We start from the raw sequence: 17847 nt of genomic DNA on the forward strand, positions 1-17847 counted from the left end.
TGCTAGTGGCTGTGTTAAATTTATAACCTGCTAGTTATATCTGCAGGTGAAAATAAAAGCCTCCATCTTACCTTTTCAGTTTGTTGTGGCAGAACCATTGTAAGGTGTTTCTACCTGTCATTTAATTTCTTATAAATAGTATAGATATCCTACCTCAGTGGTTCCCAAACTGTGGGTTGGGACCCACTGGTGGGTCATGACCTGGTTTTTGGTGAGACTCCAGAGGGTAATGGAAATAACAAATTGCCTCAAGCCCTGAGGCTATTCAAAAATCAGATCCTGTAGTTGCTAATTACCCTGCAGAGTAATTATTTGCACATGCTTGCAAACTGTTCCTGTATATTTGCTGACTTTTGGGAGAGAGTTTCCCCCTCTATTGTCCTTCTTAAGTAAAAACTAGATTAAATTTTCAATGTCTTCAAAAAATTTAAGCGGGAATTCTAGCTTACTTTTCTCCAGCATTGAAACTTATGCAAAGCTTAGGTAGCCATTCTTATTTTATTGTAAATATGAACAGTAGCATAACATAAGAACAGCCCCACTGGATCAGGCCATAGGCCCATCTAGTCCAGCTTCCTGTATCTCACAGCGGCCCACCAAATGTCCCAGGGAGTACACCAGATAACAAGAGACCTCAATTCTGGTGCCCTCCCTTGCATCTGACATAGCCCATTTCTAAAATCAGGAGGTTGTACATGCACATCATGGCTTGTAACTCGTAATGGATTTTTCCTCCAGAAACTTGTCCAATCCCCTTTTAAAGGCGTCCAGGCCAGACGCCATCACCACATCCTGTGGCAAGGAATTCCACAGACCGACCACACACTGAGTAAAGAAATATTTTCTTTTGTCTGTCCTTACTTTCCCAACACTCAATTTTAGTTGATGTCCCCTGGTTCTGGTGTTATATGAGAGTGTAAAGAGCCTCTCTCTATCCACTCTGTCCTTCCCGTGCATAATTTTGTATGTCTCAATCATGTCCCCCCTCAGGCGCCTCTTTTCTAGGCTGAAAAGGCCCAAATGCCATAGCCTTTCCTCATAAGGAAGGTGCCCCAGCCTTAGTCATCTTAGTCACTCTCTTTTGCACCTTTTCCATTTCCACTATGTCTTTTTTGAGATGCGGCGACCAGAACTGGACACAATACTCCAGGCGTGGCCTTACCATAGATTTGTACAACGGCATTATAATATTAGCTGTTCTGTTCTCAATACCTTTTCTAATGATCCCAAGCATAGAATTGGCCTTCTTTACTGCTGCCGCACATTGAGTCGACACTTTCATCGACCTGTCCACCACCACCCCAAGATCTCTCTCCTGATCTGTCACAGACAGCTCAGAACCCATCAGCCTATATGTGAAGTTTTGATTTTTTGCCCCAATGTGCATGACTTTACACTTACTGACATTGAAGCGCATCTGCCATTTTGTTGCCCATTCTGCCAGTCTGGAGAGCTCCTTCTGGAGCTCCGCACAATCACTTCTGGTCTTCACCACTCAGAAAAGTTTGGTGTCGTCTGCAAACTTTGCCACCTCACTGCTCAACCCTGTCTCGAGGTCATTTATGAAGAGGTTGAAAAGCACCAGTCCCAGGACAGATCCTTGGGGCACACCGCTTTTCACCTCTCTCCATTGTGAAAATTGCCCATTGACACCCACTCTCTGCTTCCTGGCCTTCAACCAGTTCTCAATCCTTGAGAGGACCTGTCCTCTAATTCCCTGACTGTGGAGTTTTTTTAGTAGCTGTTGGTGAGGGACCGTGTCGAACGCCTTCTGAAAGTCCAGATATATAATGTCTACGGGTTCTCCCACATCCACATACCTGTTGACCTTTTCAAAGAATTCTATAAGGTTTGTGAGGCAAGACTTACCCTTACAGAAGCCATGCTGATTCTCCCTCAGCAAGACCTGGTCATCTATGTGTTTTGAGATTCTATCTTTGATGGCGCATTCCACCATCTTATCCGGTATAGATGTTAGGCTGACCAGCCTATAGTTTCCCGGGTCCCCCCTCTTTCCCTTTTTAAAGATAGGCATGACATTTGCTATCCTCCAATCTTCTGGCACTGTGGCCGTTTTGAGGGACAAGTTGCATATCTTAGTTAAGAGATCAGCAACTTCATTCTTCAATTCCTTAATAACTCTTGGGTGGATGCCATCAGGGCCCGGTGACTTATTGATCTTTAATTTATCAATGAGGTCTGAATCATCTTCTCTTTTAACCTCTATTTGACTTAATTCCTCAGTCAGAAGGGGCCGTTTGGGCAGCGGTATCTGCCCAGGGTCTTCTGCCGTGAAGACAGATGCAAAGAACTCATTTAATTTCTCTGCCATCTCTAAGTCTCCTTTTATCTCCCCTTTCCCTCCCTCAGCATCCAGAGGGCCAACTGCTTCTCTGCCAGGTTTCCTGCTTCTAACATATTTGAAGAAGCTTTTATTATTCCCCTTAATGTTGCTGGCCATGCGTTCCTCATAGTTTTGCTTGGCCTCCCATATCACCTTCTTACATTTCTTTTGCCACAGTTTATGTTCCTATTTATTCTTCTCATTAGGACAAGGCATTATGGCCTAGTGCACAGCCCATATCTTATTTGCTTATGGATTGAAGGTATACAATTAATGTTTGGCACCATTTGTTTGCTAAAAACCATGTTGAGATATAACAAAAGCCAGTTTCTGTATTACATTCTACTGCCTTTTTATTATTCATCCAAGCTGTTGCAGAATCGCTTGTGCAGAGCCAGAGCACATAATATTACTAGATGTTTTCCCAACTCCATATTTAGCACTTTACCGTGTGAAGACCTTTGTTGCTGGAGTGCTGCTCTTGTGGCACTGATGTGCCAGTTTGCAAAGTTCCTTCCCCAGTGAATTTGTCACAATAGCTTGGCTTGCTAGGAATCATAATCTTTCATGACATCTCTCAGAAGTTTCATGTCAGATGTGATGCCTCTGCATGAGCCACAAGGCTGAGCACAAGCTGGGTCTATCTCTCCTCCCACCCACTGGGAAGAGCACAGTTTGCCTTCTGCTTTGGTTACCTGTTTCTGGGTATGTTTGTTTTCTTGCTTGTCATCACAAGCATGAATTTTGAATTTGTCATCCACTTTGAGTAAGAAATATAGACATGTGTAAGAAGGAAAGTTTCTCCTTTTTAACCTCCAGCCGACATAGGTGAACGAGTTAGAAATTTTAAATCTTGGCTCTCTGTATGTCTTATCCGTAACTTCTTGTTAATCAAGAGTTCATCGGCTTAATGAGCTGCGACAAGAAATACATTTTTCCCTCTGTTACAACTTCAGATACCCTCCCCCTCAGTTAGGCAAATCTAAAGGGAAGGTCTTTGAGATGACAGCCAGTCTTCATTATCAGTGCATGACCGCTTTGTAACCAACTGTATCTTTAATATCCAAAGAGATTTGCGCATTACAGTCAGTTTCTTTCTTCTTATTTTTAATAATTTACATCCGAGATTCTTCACAAACTGCATTGGTGTGGAAATCTCTGTTTCTCAAACCTCGAGATGTGGTATGTAAGAAACTCATTAATGTGATATTTCTCTTCCTGGGGAATCTAAGCAGCAAAGTTCCTATGCTGAACATAATAAATCTACTTCTGTGAATCCAAACAGAGATAAGGAGCAGTGTGGAACCTCACTTCCCACTCCAGCCAGCTCTGTCAGGAGTGGATAACAGTGATCCAGTTTTCCAAACAAGAGAGACAAACCTTTCTTCAGCTAAACTGAGACCAACTTTTCAGATCACTTCCCCATAAAGAACAAAAGCTTCTTCGTGTTCTCGTCTTCATCTTCTTCTGTGGTCTTCTTTATTGCAATTAAGTAAATACTTTTTCATCATTTGATTTGGCAAGCAAATAAGGTTCTTTTAGTAGCAAATCAGCATGATGCTTGTCTTGGACAGTAACTATTCCCCATTCCCCACATTTCTTCCTAACTTCTACTTGAAAGTTGTGTTCCCCGCTTGATTTTTCACTTATCCCCTTTTGTCTTGGCATCCTGGCTAGAAAGTGAAACTTTTTGCTAAAGACTATGCTTTAATCTAGTCTCTTTTCACCATAATCCTAGAAGACAACTGTCACATCAAGCATGCTCATTTGGCCTGTCTCATACAGACATTTTACCATTTCCCTCTCTAAAACATAATCCATGAATACTTACTTTTTTATATAAAGTGCTTTCTTTACAAAGGCAGGCATCCTTATTAGAGCAGGATAAAGATATTTGGTTGCAGATCTGAGCAGAAATGTTCATGGGATGGGGTTTGGAAGGGGTCAAATATCATTACAGAAAATATGCACCAGCCATCAAAAACTGTGACTCCGGTTTTATTCCCTCTCCCTTTCCATAATGTCCATAGGAACTTAACTTTGCATCATGAGAACAAAGTGTTTTGTGTTACCCTGCTGTGTCATTGATGGTATGAAGTAAAGGCTGGGAAATGCAAAATGATGTAATACCATAATGTGAGCTAGGATTATGTATACATCACAGAATGCAAGTGGAAAGCTCTGCATACGACATCCATTTTAGATAGCGGCCACTGTTTTATCACAATGCCTCATTTGAGTCTTAGCAGTCAGTAGACCACATAGTCTGAAATATTCTGTCTGATGTATTGCAGGTTATGGTAGTACTCCCCTGTCTACCCTTGCTTCCAGGCCAGTCACAGTGGCATCCAAACTCCTCGTTTGATATTTATGTTCTCTTGCACTTTCTTCATCCTCCCTTCTCCACAACCCTTAGTATCCTCCCTGACCAGCCAGTTAGAAGGGATGGCAGAGGAGGTGGAGGAAGCAACATCATTCTCCAGCACTGCAGCCAAAATCTTTGGCAGTAGCAGTGGAAGAAGAGGTCACCTTCTTTCCTCATCTTCTTCTCACTCACTCTCTAAGCTGAAAAGAGGATGGAGCAGCCAGTGGGGTGAAGCTGATGGCGTGCTGGAGGAGGCAACAGCAAGTGGGTGTGGGGTTCAGTGCTCCTCCTCTGGTTCATTGCCTCCCCCATCCTGCTGTTCAAAGCAACTATTTGTGCTGGTTCTGTCTGCTTATTTTCTGGCATATTAGAGCTAGATTTTTTTTTTCTGCTAAAGCATTAATCGTTTTTTGCTTTCCTTGTTTTGAAGTGGGGAGAAGCTTCTGCTTTGTTTTCGCATCATGACCTCTTAGAACCAAAAGAGTTCTTGCAACTCAGACCTCTTTTAATGTGTGTGCCATATTTCAGGGAGTGCATTTTCAGAGAGAAAAGCTCTAATTTAGCCACACATTGTGGAACTCTCTTCCTGAATTCCTAAAGAATTTTCATCATGTTCAGTAAAGTTTCATTGCCAGTAAATTGGGGAGGGAACCCATCTATTTTCTCCCCCCTCCCTGCCCACCTTGAAAAAGATTGGCAGGTGAAATGCATTAGCTGTGTATTTAATTTCAGTTAGTGAAAAACTAAACAGTGTTTTCAAGTAAGCAGTTGGTATCATCACACAGTTAACTTAAAGAATAAACATTCATAGAAATAAAATAATTCATCTTCATTGCCTTAGAGAAAAATTGTTTGAATGAAGTAGGCAGATAACAAGGTAATCTGTATTCTTTTTTCTTTTTTTAAGGGAAAGCTTAGCATTTTTATTGGCTTTATGTGCACATTCAGAATCCTAATATTAGCTTTCACCCCCTGTAAGTTTGTCTTCATAGCCATTTCATCAAGGGAGATTCAGGAGACTAAACTCACAGTTAGTGGCAAAAAGAAAACCTTTGACTTTCAGAGTGCTGGACGTCAAAAGGCATTTTCATTTTACGGTTCCAGATATGTGTAGGGGCAGGGGATGCATTTAGTCTTGACAAGTGTCTGCTTGGTTTTATTTATCTGAACACTCAGATTGCTTATATATTTGTTTCCATTGTCTTATTTCCAAGTGTAGAGTCTGTACCTGTGTTGCAGTCTGTTCTTCTAGGACAGTGGTTCTCAAACTGTGGGTCGGGACCCACTTGATGGGTTGTGACCCGATTTCTGGTGGGTTGCGAGAAGCTGGTGGCAGCCATCTTGGAAGTTGGCAAAAGACCTAAGCAACGCCATTTTGGAAGTGGGCAAAGCCTGGGCATTGCCATTTTAAACTTCCCGGCATTGAGACATAACTAAGAGCGGCTTGCACATGTGCAAAGAAAGCAGCTTGCCACTTTTCCCCAGAAAGTGTGCTGCTGCCTTCCAGCTGGACCTCCCTCTGCACTTGGAGGCTTCCCTCAGGGGGGCCAATCACAGAGTACAGGCTTGGATTACAGGCAAAGAAGGACCGGGAGAGACATGGACGAGCCAACCAGGCTTCTCCCCACCAACCTTTGTCAGCTTTGATGGGATGGGCTGCCTCACGGTTGCAAGACAGAACAGGCCCCCCCCCACAGCTGGACTGGGCTGGAGAGTGTAGGCAGGGCCTAAACACAGGGCTTGGGTGAGTAGAGGCAGACTCGCGTGATCTCCCCTCTTGTGAGTCTGCCATGAAAGCAGCATCACCACCACCGCCACCCCACTGCTGTTCTTGTCCTCTGCATCACAACCTCTCTTCCTCTCTTAAATCGCCTGGAAGCCATGATCCTTTCCTGCCCTGGCTTGCACATCCTCTCTTTATATCTTTGCTGGGTGAGGGGGGATCCCTAGTTGCCTGGCTGCCAAGAGAGCACCCGTGAGGAGGGAGGGTGAGCCAGCACACTGGAAGAGTGCTGCTCCCCCAGCCACTTCTCTGATGTGCACCCTTCCCCTCTTCTTACTTCTCTCTTAGGCTGCAATTCTGACTACTCTTACCTGGGAGTAAGCCCCATTGCCAATAGTGGGAGTCAGTTCTGAGTAGATGTGCTTAGGCTTGGGGGAGATGAGGGGAAGCATCCCTGCTTATCTTCCTTCTGAGGGGGATACTACTGTTTTTATTTCCTTTATTTATAAAAGCTCAAGCTACTTCTTGTATTGAGGTGCATGAGTAGGGTGCACTTGTTTCTGCCTAGTTGCACTTGTTTCTACTGAGCACAGTATCAATAACCGCATCAGTGTTTGTTAGTTTCAAGCACAATACAAGAAGTAGCTTGAGATTTGTAAATAAATACACAAATATTTTGTTCCAGATGTTTTATTTTTTGCTTGATAACAATGGTAGCAAGGGCAGGGAGAATTGGAAGAAGCTTCTGAGCTGGAATACTGTCTCTTGTCATTTACAATTTGAGTTCCTAGGCAAGAACTTCCTGCTTGATGACATCACTTCCGGCTCTGACACCATGATGATGTCACTTCCTGTTTGATGATATCATTTCTGGCTATGACATCACTTCTAGGTTGTTGACATCACTTCTGGTGGGCCCCAGACAGATTTTCATTCTCAGAAGTGGGTCCCGGGCTAAAAAGGGTGAGAACCACTGTTCTAGGAGAGCCGTTTGTTTTCCTGCAGCCTTTGAGCCTGTTGACCAAATCAACCTTTAACAAATGAGCAAATATGACCTACTTCCCATGCAATACCCCCCCCCCACACACACACACATCTTTACCTTGACTGTCAGCAAACCTGCAGCCTTTGAGCCTGTTGACCAAATCAACCTTTAACAAATGAGCAAATATGACCTACTTCCCATGCAATACCCCCCCCCCCACACACACACATCTTTACCTTGACTGTCAGCAAACCTTTTTTCTGTAACCTGTGGCAGTTGTGGAAGATGGGAACTTTGCAAAGTTATGAAGCATTCAGTGAAAACTAGTGAAAGCTGCTCAAACCAACAAAAAGAGCAGGTCGGTGAGGTGGATAGTCAAGAATTTTCTATTCAGTGGAAAAATAAAGTTCTTTAGCAGTGTGTTGTGATTCTGGTTGATAAGGTAAAAACAACCTGAATGGTTATAAATGGCATCGCATGCACCTGCACTTTGTATTGTCACTGTTTGGATGGAGCCAAAAAATTCATGGTGATCCAGAACTCTCCATCCCATGCAAGTTGTACTGCTCAGATAGAGCTCTTCATGCACAAGCATGGTGCAGTTAATCAAAATTAGTTCATTTACAGTACTTGTGTATAAGTGCTCCATCTAATGTGTATTTGCTGCCAAATCTTTGGTGCCAAATCCTTTGCCACTGCTGCTTTTAAGGAGCTCTAGTACAGTCTGCGAGATCCACCCCTTCCTTCATGATCTTTCGGCATGGGTCCAAAACATTTTTGTTCCATCTTGCAGTTGGGTGATGTGTTGTTGTCTGCCCCCTATGCCCCTGTAGCAGTGTTTTGGTTATAAGTAGCTGCCCTCCTCCAGTTGGTTGTATTGTTCTTATTATGATTTTATTTTTTTATATATATATTGTATATTTTAGTCTGGAATTGTAGGCCACTTTGGGCGTTTGCTCCAGCATAGAATGAATGAATGAATGAATGAATATTCCATCGTTACTGTTTTAATTGTCAGCCACACTGAGAACATTAATACTGAAGGGTGTCACAGAAATATAATCAATATAAGAAAAATAAAAAATCTCCCTCCATGACACATTGGCTCATTCCTTGGCAGAAATGTTATACCTCCTCTTCTGAATAGTCTCTCATAAGTGTCCATTGTACAAGTGACTTCTTTCCTCTAGGTGACTGCTTTTTCTCGGAGTTCATTCTTCAGTTTTGCAGTAAGAGTGCTGTAGGGCAGATGTAAATAATGCTCAGCTATTAATTATGTATTAAATGTGTTGAACCAGTGACATTATCTAATGATCCCGCTAACACGCTAATGCATGTTGCTCTCAAATGCTTCAGTGAAGGTTATATGAGTACGTGTAGCTATGAGTATGTTTGCTGACAATTAGCTGCAGCAAATGCACGAGTTCATGGGAATGTGGTGTGCCTTATCTATTTACTTGCTCAGTTTTCAGTTGAAAGAGGCAGTGGGGGGAGTGCAGTACAGTACTTCGTGGCATAAATAGCAAAACCTGAAAGTTGGCACAAAAGAGTGGGATAAGAGAGGTGCCAAAATTAGGAGAGGATCAAGTGCTTGGGTATGTTGCAAGATGCTTTTTTAAAGGTAAAAATTCTGAACAACAAAATTGAAGGGATCTAATGTTAGGGCCACTTTGCAAGCTCCTATTTAGTAGATTCTACTATTCTAAGGAGGCATTAATCATGTTCTCAGCTAGGATTAGTTTTAATGTTACATAGGTAATAGAGTGGGTTCCTTATGTAGCTCAGACTGGATAATAACTGGCAGTGCAAATCAATTCCAGAGTGGCAACATTTAAAATGCCACCTTGTATGGGAAATAGAATTGTTCTGTCTTTTACCCTACGAGTATACACCTATAAGATTATCAATAAATCGATAGGCTGTCTGTCTGTCTCTGTCTGTCTATGGATGTGTTTTGAATCTTCATTCAGTCCCATATTATTTTTGTTGTGTTCTTCAGTTTTCTCTTATTTCTTGGCCAAGCCTCACAGTCTTAAAAGTACAGTGTCTAGTCATATTACAACACAACTCTTTACATGTTTGCTCAGAAGTAAGTCCCACTGTAGTCAGTGGGGCTTACTTTAAGGTAGGTGTATATATACAATTGTAGCCTACATTAATAATTAAAATAAGGAGTCTGACAGAGAGCCGTGATCCAGTATAGTGGCCACTAAGGTGCTTGTCACCTCTTGGTTCTCATGACCATTTATGTTTAGTGAGCATCATTGTTTCAAGTCTGTGAAAAAAGTGATGCTCAGAGGCCCTATGAGAAGCATGTTTTGTGCCACCTTTTCAGGTCTTAATGCCTAGCTACTTAATGCCTAGCTACTGAGATAATCCATTCACCTTCTTTAAAGCCACCTAGAAATTTAGTGGCCTGCCTAAAATGAATGGTCTCTATCATGGTAGTTAACTTTTCCAACAGTGGCTTGGAAGGTTACCTTTTTCCCCCTACCCTTTTTGGGAATGTTGTTTTCTTTAGACTTCTGTATAGCATGTAATGACTGTTAGAACTCTGCTGTGTTTCCATGGGTTATCCATGTCACAAATACCTGCAGCCTTGTTTATCATCTTTGGTGTGTTACTGAATTATTAACACTAAAGGGTACATATTAACTGAGAGAGGAAGGTAGGTAGTTCGTTTGTTCAGTTTATCATATTGGGGTTATCTCATAGTAAAACTGGAGTATATTAGGAGACATTCAAAATCATGGTTATAAAAATAACAACTGTTGAACTTGCCACACGTTAACCAGGCTTTAAGGTCTTTATCCTGGGGGTATTGAAATTTTTGGGGAAGGATCTGCAGCAGCTATGAAGCAAGGCTGATAGCAATGAGTCCCCCGCCCCACCCCGAGGCACTATCTCTGTGCTTTCTACTTAGAAACATTCAGCCAACCACATTAGGTTTAATCAGAAGGCAGCAATCCTATACAAATTGGAAAGTTATTAATTTCATTGGGTTATTGCTAGTATTTTAATACTGGTCTGGTTGGATTGATTTTTGTTTTTCGTTGTCCTCTTTGATTTGTTGTGTATAATGCTTATTGTAATTGACAGTTAGCTTCCATCAGTGGTTATGGCTGGGGTGGTGGTAGAGCGTGTGTGTGTGGTTTGATAACTTGAACTGCAATCCTATATCAGTGGAGAAATAAGCTCCAATGACTATAGTGGGAGTTCTGTGCAAATGTGTATAAGATTGGTCTGTGAGATAGCTTGTTGTCTAAATGGCAACTTACATGTTACGTACTATCACAGCTTCCAGACAGTATTCAAGGGAAACTTCATATACATCAAGTGTAGTTGTCTAGATCTGAGTTACAAAAGATGTAAATGACAGCAGCCAGTATATATCAGAAATAAAGTGTTGTAGTGGTTTCCATACATAGAATGGCTAAAAGTGAAACTGTTAAGTTTCAGGTACAACAAAAGCTTGCTATGGCTGCAAAACAATAGGAGTTCTATATCTACCACAGATTTCAGTGCCTAATGAACGTATTACTTTAACCTTGTATCAGTTTGTCTCCAGTTGGCCCATCTCCTCCTTCAGGTATCTCCTCAGTGCATGTGCAACCTCCTGATTTTAGAAATGGGCTATGTCAGAATGCCAGATGCAAAGGAGGGCGCCAGAATTGAGGTCTCTTGTTATCTGGTGTGCTCCCTGGGGCATTTGGTGGGCCGCTGTGAGATACAGGAAGCTGAACTAGATGGGCCTATGGCCTGATCCAGTGGGGCTGTTCTTATGTTCAGTCATCTGCCTTTACCACCATAGTCAAACACTGAAGTCTATTGAGGTCTTCTCTCTTTTTGCTTTCTTTCACCTGGTTGGGTGAAAGATTCCGTTTAAGTCATAGAGAAATGAATTGACTGTCCACTAGGATCCAGATGATATAATTACTAGGGTACCCGTCTACTTCATGTAAACTTAGGAAGCTGTCACATTCTAGGAGCTGAAAAGTGATGGTTTTCACAAAAGCTATAGGCGTGTTTTAAAGAAATAGGAAGAGAAGCTGGTCACGATTGCCTGGTAGATGCCAAGGGATCTTTCTCTACATGCCAAGGGATGCCAAGGGATCTTTCTCTACATGTTAAAGCTGTTGGTCATTTTTAGTTTGCTTTGTAAGGAACACAAATGCATTCTGGATGAAAGGAGACTGAGGATTTCAGCATCACATTGGGGAAGACAACAAACATTTCACCAGGTGTGAAGATCTTTCAAAGAAAGAAATTTTACATTGGGAAGATCTTTTGAAATTATATTCAAACCATTGTTGGGATTCATAGGTTGTACATTTTCTGCTGTTTGTAACAAGTGGTACATTTTACTTCCTTTGGAGTGAGTGGTAGAGCAATATCAAATTTTTATTGGTTGAGTGGGTACAGCACACTTCAGAACTTCACTTTGAAGTTTCTCCACACTCAATTGAGGGCTTGTTCACCTGCTCAGAGTTCATCTATTAATAATTTTGTAACATAGTCATTTCTTTAATTTTTCACTACCCAAAGTTGCAGTTTGGGACTGCCTTACATCCTTTGTATGTGTGTTCGTGCGTGTGTGTGTTAAACAAAAAGGAGCAGGAGAATATTATAGTTGTTGTTGCTTGTTTGAAAATGGTTATTCACCTGGCACTTTCAAAAGTGACATGATTTTTCTCCAGGCAAGTAAAAATACAAGTCAAGTCTGTACATAAACAAGATTGCCTCAGTTTGCTGTGCATAAGTAATGGCAGAATCCTGTGTTTCCCATTCTTAATGCAGGAGGCACTGAAAGAAAACCACAAGAGGAGAGAGATGGAGGAGAAGATTAAGCGAGCCAAGCTGGCAAAAGAGAAAGCAGAGCGTGAGAAGCTGGAGAGGCAACAGAAGAAGAAGCAACTAATAGATATGAATAAAGGTAAGGCAGCCATTGTAGTGGTGGCATGATGAAGTTAAGACCGCTCTGTCAGTTGCAAAACTGCTTAATTTCCACATTTAAGGTAGGAGGAACCGTGGCATCTTTTCCAGTATCTTCACCATGCCTGTTGTTTATATCTCTTCTGTTGTCATTTGTCTCGTGCTGTGTTTCTAAGGCATTTTGTGTTATTGACACATTTTTTGTTTGGTACACTCAAATACTGGTAGTGTTCTTGGGTTTTTTTTAAATGGATTTAAAGGTATTTTTTAAATATATTTAAATTAAAAAGGTACACATGAAGAGCTTTATTGTTTTAAAAAGCTCTTCATTTGTACCTTTTTAAGTTTTATTCAGCAACAGTCTCTATGAGAGAGAGAGTATAGCAGTTAACATATTTCTTCTGCAGTGTGGAGGATCTCTTAACAATATTTTATGAGTTGCAAAATCTGGTTCAAATGTGAGTTGTGTTGCAGATTGACAATTGGATATGATTTTTTTAAAAAGTCATATGTTGGGCTTGCTGGTTAGCTGAAATGATGCTGTATTGTGTGCGAGGGCATTCTATGAGAGGGGGCACAAAAAGGAAGAATCAATAGGCCCCTAATGTCTGTGGTTTGCCAAGTTACAAAAGACTGTTGAAATGCGTGCTTTATTCTCCGTCCCTCTGGATTCCTAAAACTGAGAAAAGAGGTGACACAAATATGAATTAGATTGAGCGAGAGATTACTTCACCCTGCCGTTTGCTGTTCTCTCTTCTGTGATCATTTCAGTTCTGTTGTGAGGCAGAGCTTAATCCATCCCAATCATAAAACACATAAAAATGCTCAGTGTGTGACTGCAGCTTGTATTTTCTACCCAGTGAGCAAATCTGATGGGACTCGGGCCCAGCAAAATAACAGTATTTTTTCTCTTGACAAGTCTTATGTAAGATGCCAAGGTGTATTAGTTTTATACCTGAACAAGCCTTATAATCAGGGTGAATTGAGGTAGCAGGACTGCGCAGGGCTTGAACCAATTATGAGACAAGAAAAAAAATGTCACATTTAAGTGACCTTTCTTTTATTTTATAGGATGGCAGTGTCCTGGATCTTAAGCCAATAGTGTTCAAAATTTCTACTTGTATGTAGGTGTTTTGATTTCCATTTGTAATCTTCGACAGTGGGCATATGGGTGCACCTACACCCACCCACTATGTCTTGGTGCCCCTACAGTGCCTGCAGCAAAGCATGGCCTTCTGCATGCATGGTTTCTCTTTTCCATTTCTGAGACATTGTTGTCTCATGATGAAAGTGGGTACCTGAGACGATGGCTACATAATCACACTTTTATCAGCAGGTCACTATTGTCAGTAGTCAAAAGAAGGCATCATTTGCAATGAGTAAATTATATTCCAGAGAAGTATGCTATGATTACTCACATGTTAAAAATATCACATTGCCTTCTCCTCTGGGTAAGGGAATATGTGTTCCCTTACTGTGGTAGTAAACCTCCTGTGCTTGAACAGGTGTACTTGGACCTGTGCCATCGATTTGGCCATGTGGATTTAGCAAAGTCCAAGTGGATCCAGGAATGCAGATTGAAGCATGGGTGAGGAATAGGATATTGCCAGTGTCCCTGCCGCTGGCACCATCCTCTTCTAGGCCACATTCCCCCTGGTCTCTCCTTTCCCTCCCTGCATCCCTCCTGCTTCCTATGCTGACCTACTGGCACCAGGGGACATCCATTGGACTGTTTGCAGGCCACTATGTTTGCTTGTGATGGTGGCCCAGGTACTGCATATGGTGTGTACACACTTTGCTATAAAGGATCTTATACTGCCAGAGCACTAGTTCTGGCAGCTTAAAATCTGCACAGGATAGGGACATAAATCCCCAACATATGTACCAGTTCCATTCCAGCGATTTGTCCAGACATTGGAACATACATATCTTTAAACAAACAGCTGGACAAAAAACACCCCAAAGGACATACCACTTCTACACAAAAGCCCTGAATCTGCCATCCATAATTCTGATGTCTGTAAGTTGTACATCCATAACCTGGGGAGCCAGTGTAGACATTTGGTTATGTAACTCAACAGATATTACTATTTATTTAATGAATTTCTTCTGTTGAATGCATGCATATAAAGTGGGGAAGAAAAGCAATACAGACATAGAAGCTTTTAAGAACAAAAAAGAGAAAATCTACAGCAGCAGTTTGGATGAAAATGTTTAATCAGAAACTGTTTCAGTCTTCATTATATCCGATTATCATGGCAATTAAATGTACCTGTTAACTAGCAGAATGAGCTGCTCCAGTCACCATTAATATTGAAATAATTGTTTTGAAATGTATATTAACATTTTCCCTTAATGTAGATTAAGATAATAGAGTGGAGTTCATTATTGGGGGTTGATGGCTATCTGGGATGTCAAGGTATTTGGCTTCTGAAAATGTATTAGCATCCCAGTAGCTGAATCATAAGTCACTTTGTAAGCTTCTGTCTATTAATATGCAAAATTACCTTATCGCTAATAGCTCTATTGTACTTCACACAATGGGTATAATACTGCTATAACTATTTAACGCTCCAGTGCAAAGAGACCCCAGTTGCTGCTAAATTTGAAAGTTCTGTTACCTTCAATTTATAAATGCCTGCAGCTGATTCACATTACTTATCAGCATCAGAATGTATGAATTACAATGTGAACCTTGTACCTGTAGGGAAGCAGTCCTTTTGTTTTGCTGGCTGCACCTTGTACCTCAACAATATGGCTCACTGTGACCTGATTCCCATGTCCACTAACACCAACTGATTTATTTGTGCTTAGTTACTATACCTTTGATGACAGCAGCTGCATGTGAGAATTGACTCTGACTCCCAGTGCAGGGAAGGAAATATGTTTAAGGTGGTGTGAGTAGACAGTGTAAGTTCTCCTTGTGGTGTTATATCTATGATGACCCACTCATAAATGCAAAATTTGTATTCATCAAATGGTAAGCCTGCACTATGAATCATCCCCAATCCATTTCTCAACTAGGTTTTCTAGTACTGTAATGTGGTGAGCCATAATGATGGAAAAATTGTGACTCATTACAGAATCACTATGGCTCCAATTCCCATGTCCCGACACGCTAATGAATCCATAGCTTTGTGCTGTTCGAAGTTGATGCCTGGGTTACAGCAGTACAGCTTATGTGATAAACATTGTGATTAGAATGTTCTTCCCAAGCTGCTTGCTTTCCTTGAGCAATTCTATAGACATTTCTTGAAATACCTACTCTCTTAAGTGCACTTTGGAGCAGGGGGCATGGCCAAAAATAGTGACATTTTAACATACCTTTATTAGAGTGAGAAGACCATGGTTGTGTCAAAGAATTAGAATCCATGTTGTTAAAAAGTGCAGCATTTTGTTCTGTAACTTTTTCAGAACTTCATCAGGGAAATGTGCCTAGACAGAACGCATTGCTAGAGAGCAAGAATAGTGACATTCCTGGGTGAATAAGGGTAAAGGGAGCATCTCCTGGGTGTGCAGCCAGGAGTTTCCTGGGCTTGACGGAGTTAAGGTGCATCCTTCCAGGAGGGCACTAAGGCTTAACTGCACCCCAATTGGAGAGGTGCCTGAAGGGGCAAAAAGTATGGCAGGATGTGAAAAAGGATTTGGGGTGAACCTGTCCTGGTGGCTTGGTGGTTAAGCTAATTTCAGGAAGATGTGTTTGCAAATGTGATTGTGTCAAGGTAGGGTACCCAATTTGCAAGATCTTTGAGGAAGGTGACACACACAGATGCCCCACAGTACTACAACAGTCCGTTCAGGTCAATATCCCATTATCATGATTAGGTAGACATGCCTCACTCCCTTCCAGGGTGAACAAGATGAAGTTTGAAGAGACTGCACATTTGGAAAGTGAGGTAATTGGCAACGTACATTGGGGGACTGACTGTGTCTTGCACAACCACAACTGAGCTTACACTAAATAGACCTCATAAACTAAATAGTGAGGGACAGGAACTGTCAATATAACCCAAGGCATAAAATCCAGAGAAGTATTTTGTTTAAAACAAACAAAATAGTGTTCAGTGTTGACAGGTTAAGGGTCACCTCCATGAACTGAAGTATACTCCATGAACATAAGTTCCTTCTGAGAACAGACAGAGCATTCAGCTTAGTAAAAAGGATCCCTGCACAAGCGGGGAAGGGGGACCATTGCAGGAGTGGCCTATTCTTTTGTTTCGTGAACTGTCATTCATGGAAGCATTATTCTGGATATGAACCTAAACATTTGCTTTTACTAGTAAAGTTAATGAAAGGTGATATCCTTTCCTCTGGTTGACATTGTGATGTTTTTACTAATAAGAAGTGAATACTTGGATGAGCAATATCAGAAAGAAACCTATAAGCGACTGTGACTCTTTGAAAGTACACAAGTTTCTTCTAATTAAAGACAAACTCTAAAGCTCTGACTTCTATTGATGAATTCAATTTGATATTATACCATAAAATCTTAATGGGCTATATGAAGCCTCCTCATCCTCAAGTCTTTTCCCGATGTTTCTTAATCATTCATGCAATCTTATGTATGTTTATAGAGCAACTCCTCAATTACAATTATGTGCTGTGAGAATGCATGATCAATTTTATTTACGCCAGGGAAGAGAAATAATCTCTAATGCCACCATCCTATGCACAGGTTCATTGGAGTAAGCCTTACTTTAAAAAAGAAAAGAAACCTGAGGTTTATTTCTAAGTAAACATGCATAGAATTGTACTTACGGTAGATAGTCAGGTATAGTAGTGAAATTTTTGCCAAGTAATCAAGCTCCAATTCTCACTTCACCATCTCCGGTCAATCAGAGGGCAGAGCCTTTCAACTCTGAACAGGTTTTTTATCTGCTAAGCTTAGGCAGGCAGCTGGTTAGTTGCTATAGTTACTTTCCTGGGTCGTTTCAGCCAAAGTTAACCTTTTATTCCCCTCCTTTCCCATTTGCTGCTGCAACCCAATTCCCTTTTGCAAAGGCTTTGCATTTGGCAGAGGTCAAGCAACAATTCCCAGGCTACAATTCAATGCAACATTACTTAAGAATAACACCCATGGAAAACAGTGGGTCTACTTCTGAGTAAAAAGGATTGCAAATGTATATGCAACTGCATCTCTCTGCTGTGAATTGAATTGCACACTCTCAGTTATGTGTTATGGGTTGTATGTACAGCTTCTAGCTTAACACACCAGACACCTTAAAGGTGGATTTGATTCATGGTTCTCCTGCAGTGGTTGCCAACCTTTTTCACTTGCATATCCCTTGGCAATAATAAATTGTTCCCTTCATATTAGCAAAATGTTTGTAATAATACAAGCCCTCATTTCCTCTCTATGAAAACCCAGACTTCATGTATTCATCACAGTGTTTTCTCTTTTTATCTGTTTGAGGAACAGAAGACTCTGCCTTTGCGCTGTTTTGCACCAGAAGTGTGCTGAGAAATTCTGGGTGATTGATTACATATTATGCTTCAGC

At 41.3% G+C, this 17847-nt stretch overlaps 1 protein-coding gene across 2 annotated transcripts in view; it reads left to right on the top strand.

The window, feature by feature from the left end:
- The window catches only part of DIAPH2 (diaphanous related formin 2), a 402614-nt gene that overhangs the window by 277777 nt on the left and 106990 nt on the right, over window positions 1-17847 (top strand). For both annotated transcript variants that reach the window (XM_066640285.1, XM_066640286.1), the window contains one exon: window positions 12215-12350. In XM_066640285.1, the coding sequence (XP_066496382.1) occupies window positions 12215-12350 (136 nt within the window). The remainder of the gene's footprint in view (window positions 1-12214; window positions 12351-17847) is intronic.

The sequence above is a fragment of the Tiliqua scincoides genome, chromosome 12 (assembly GCF_035046505.1).
Source record: "Tiliqua scincoides isolate rTilSci1 chromosome 12, rTilSci1.hap2, whole genome shotgun sequence".
NCBI classification, from domain to species: Eukaryota; Metazoa; Chordata; class Lepidosauria; order Squamata; family Scincidae; genus Tiliqua; species Tiliqua scincoides.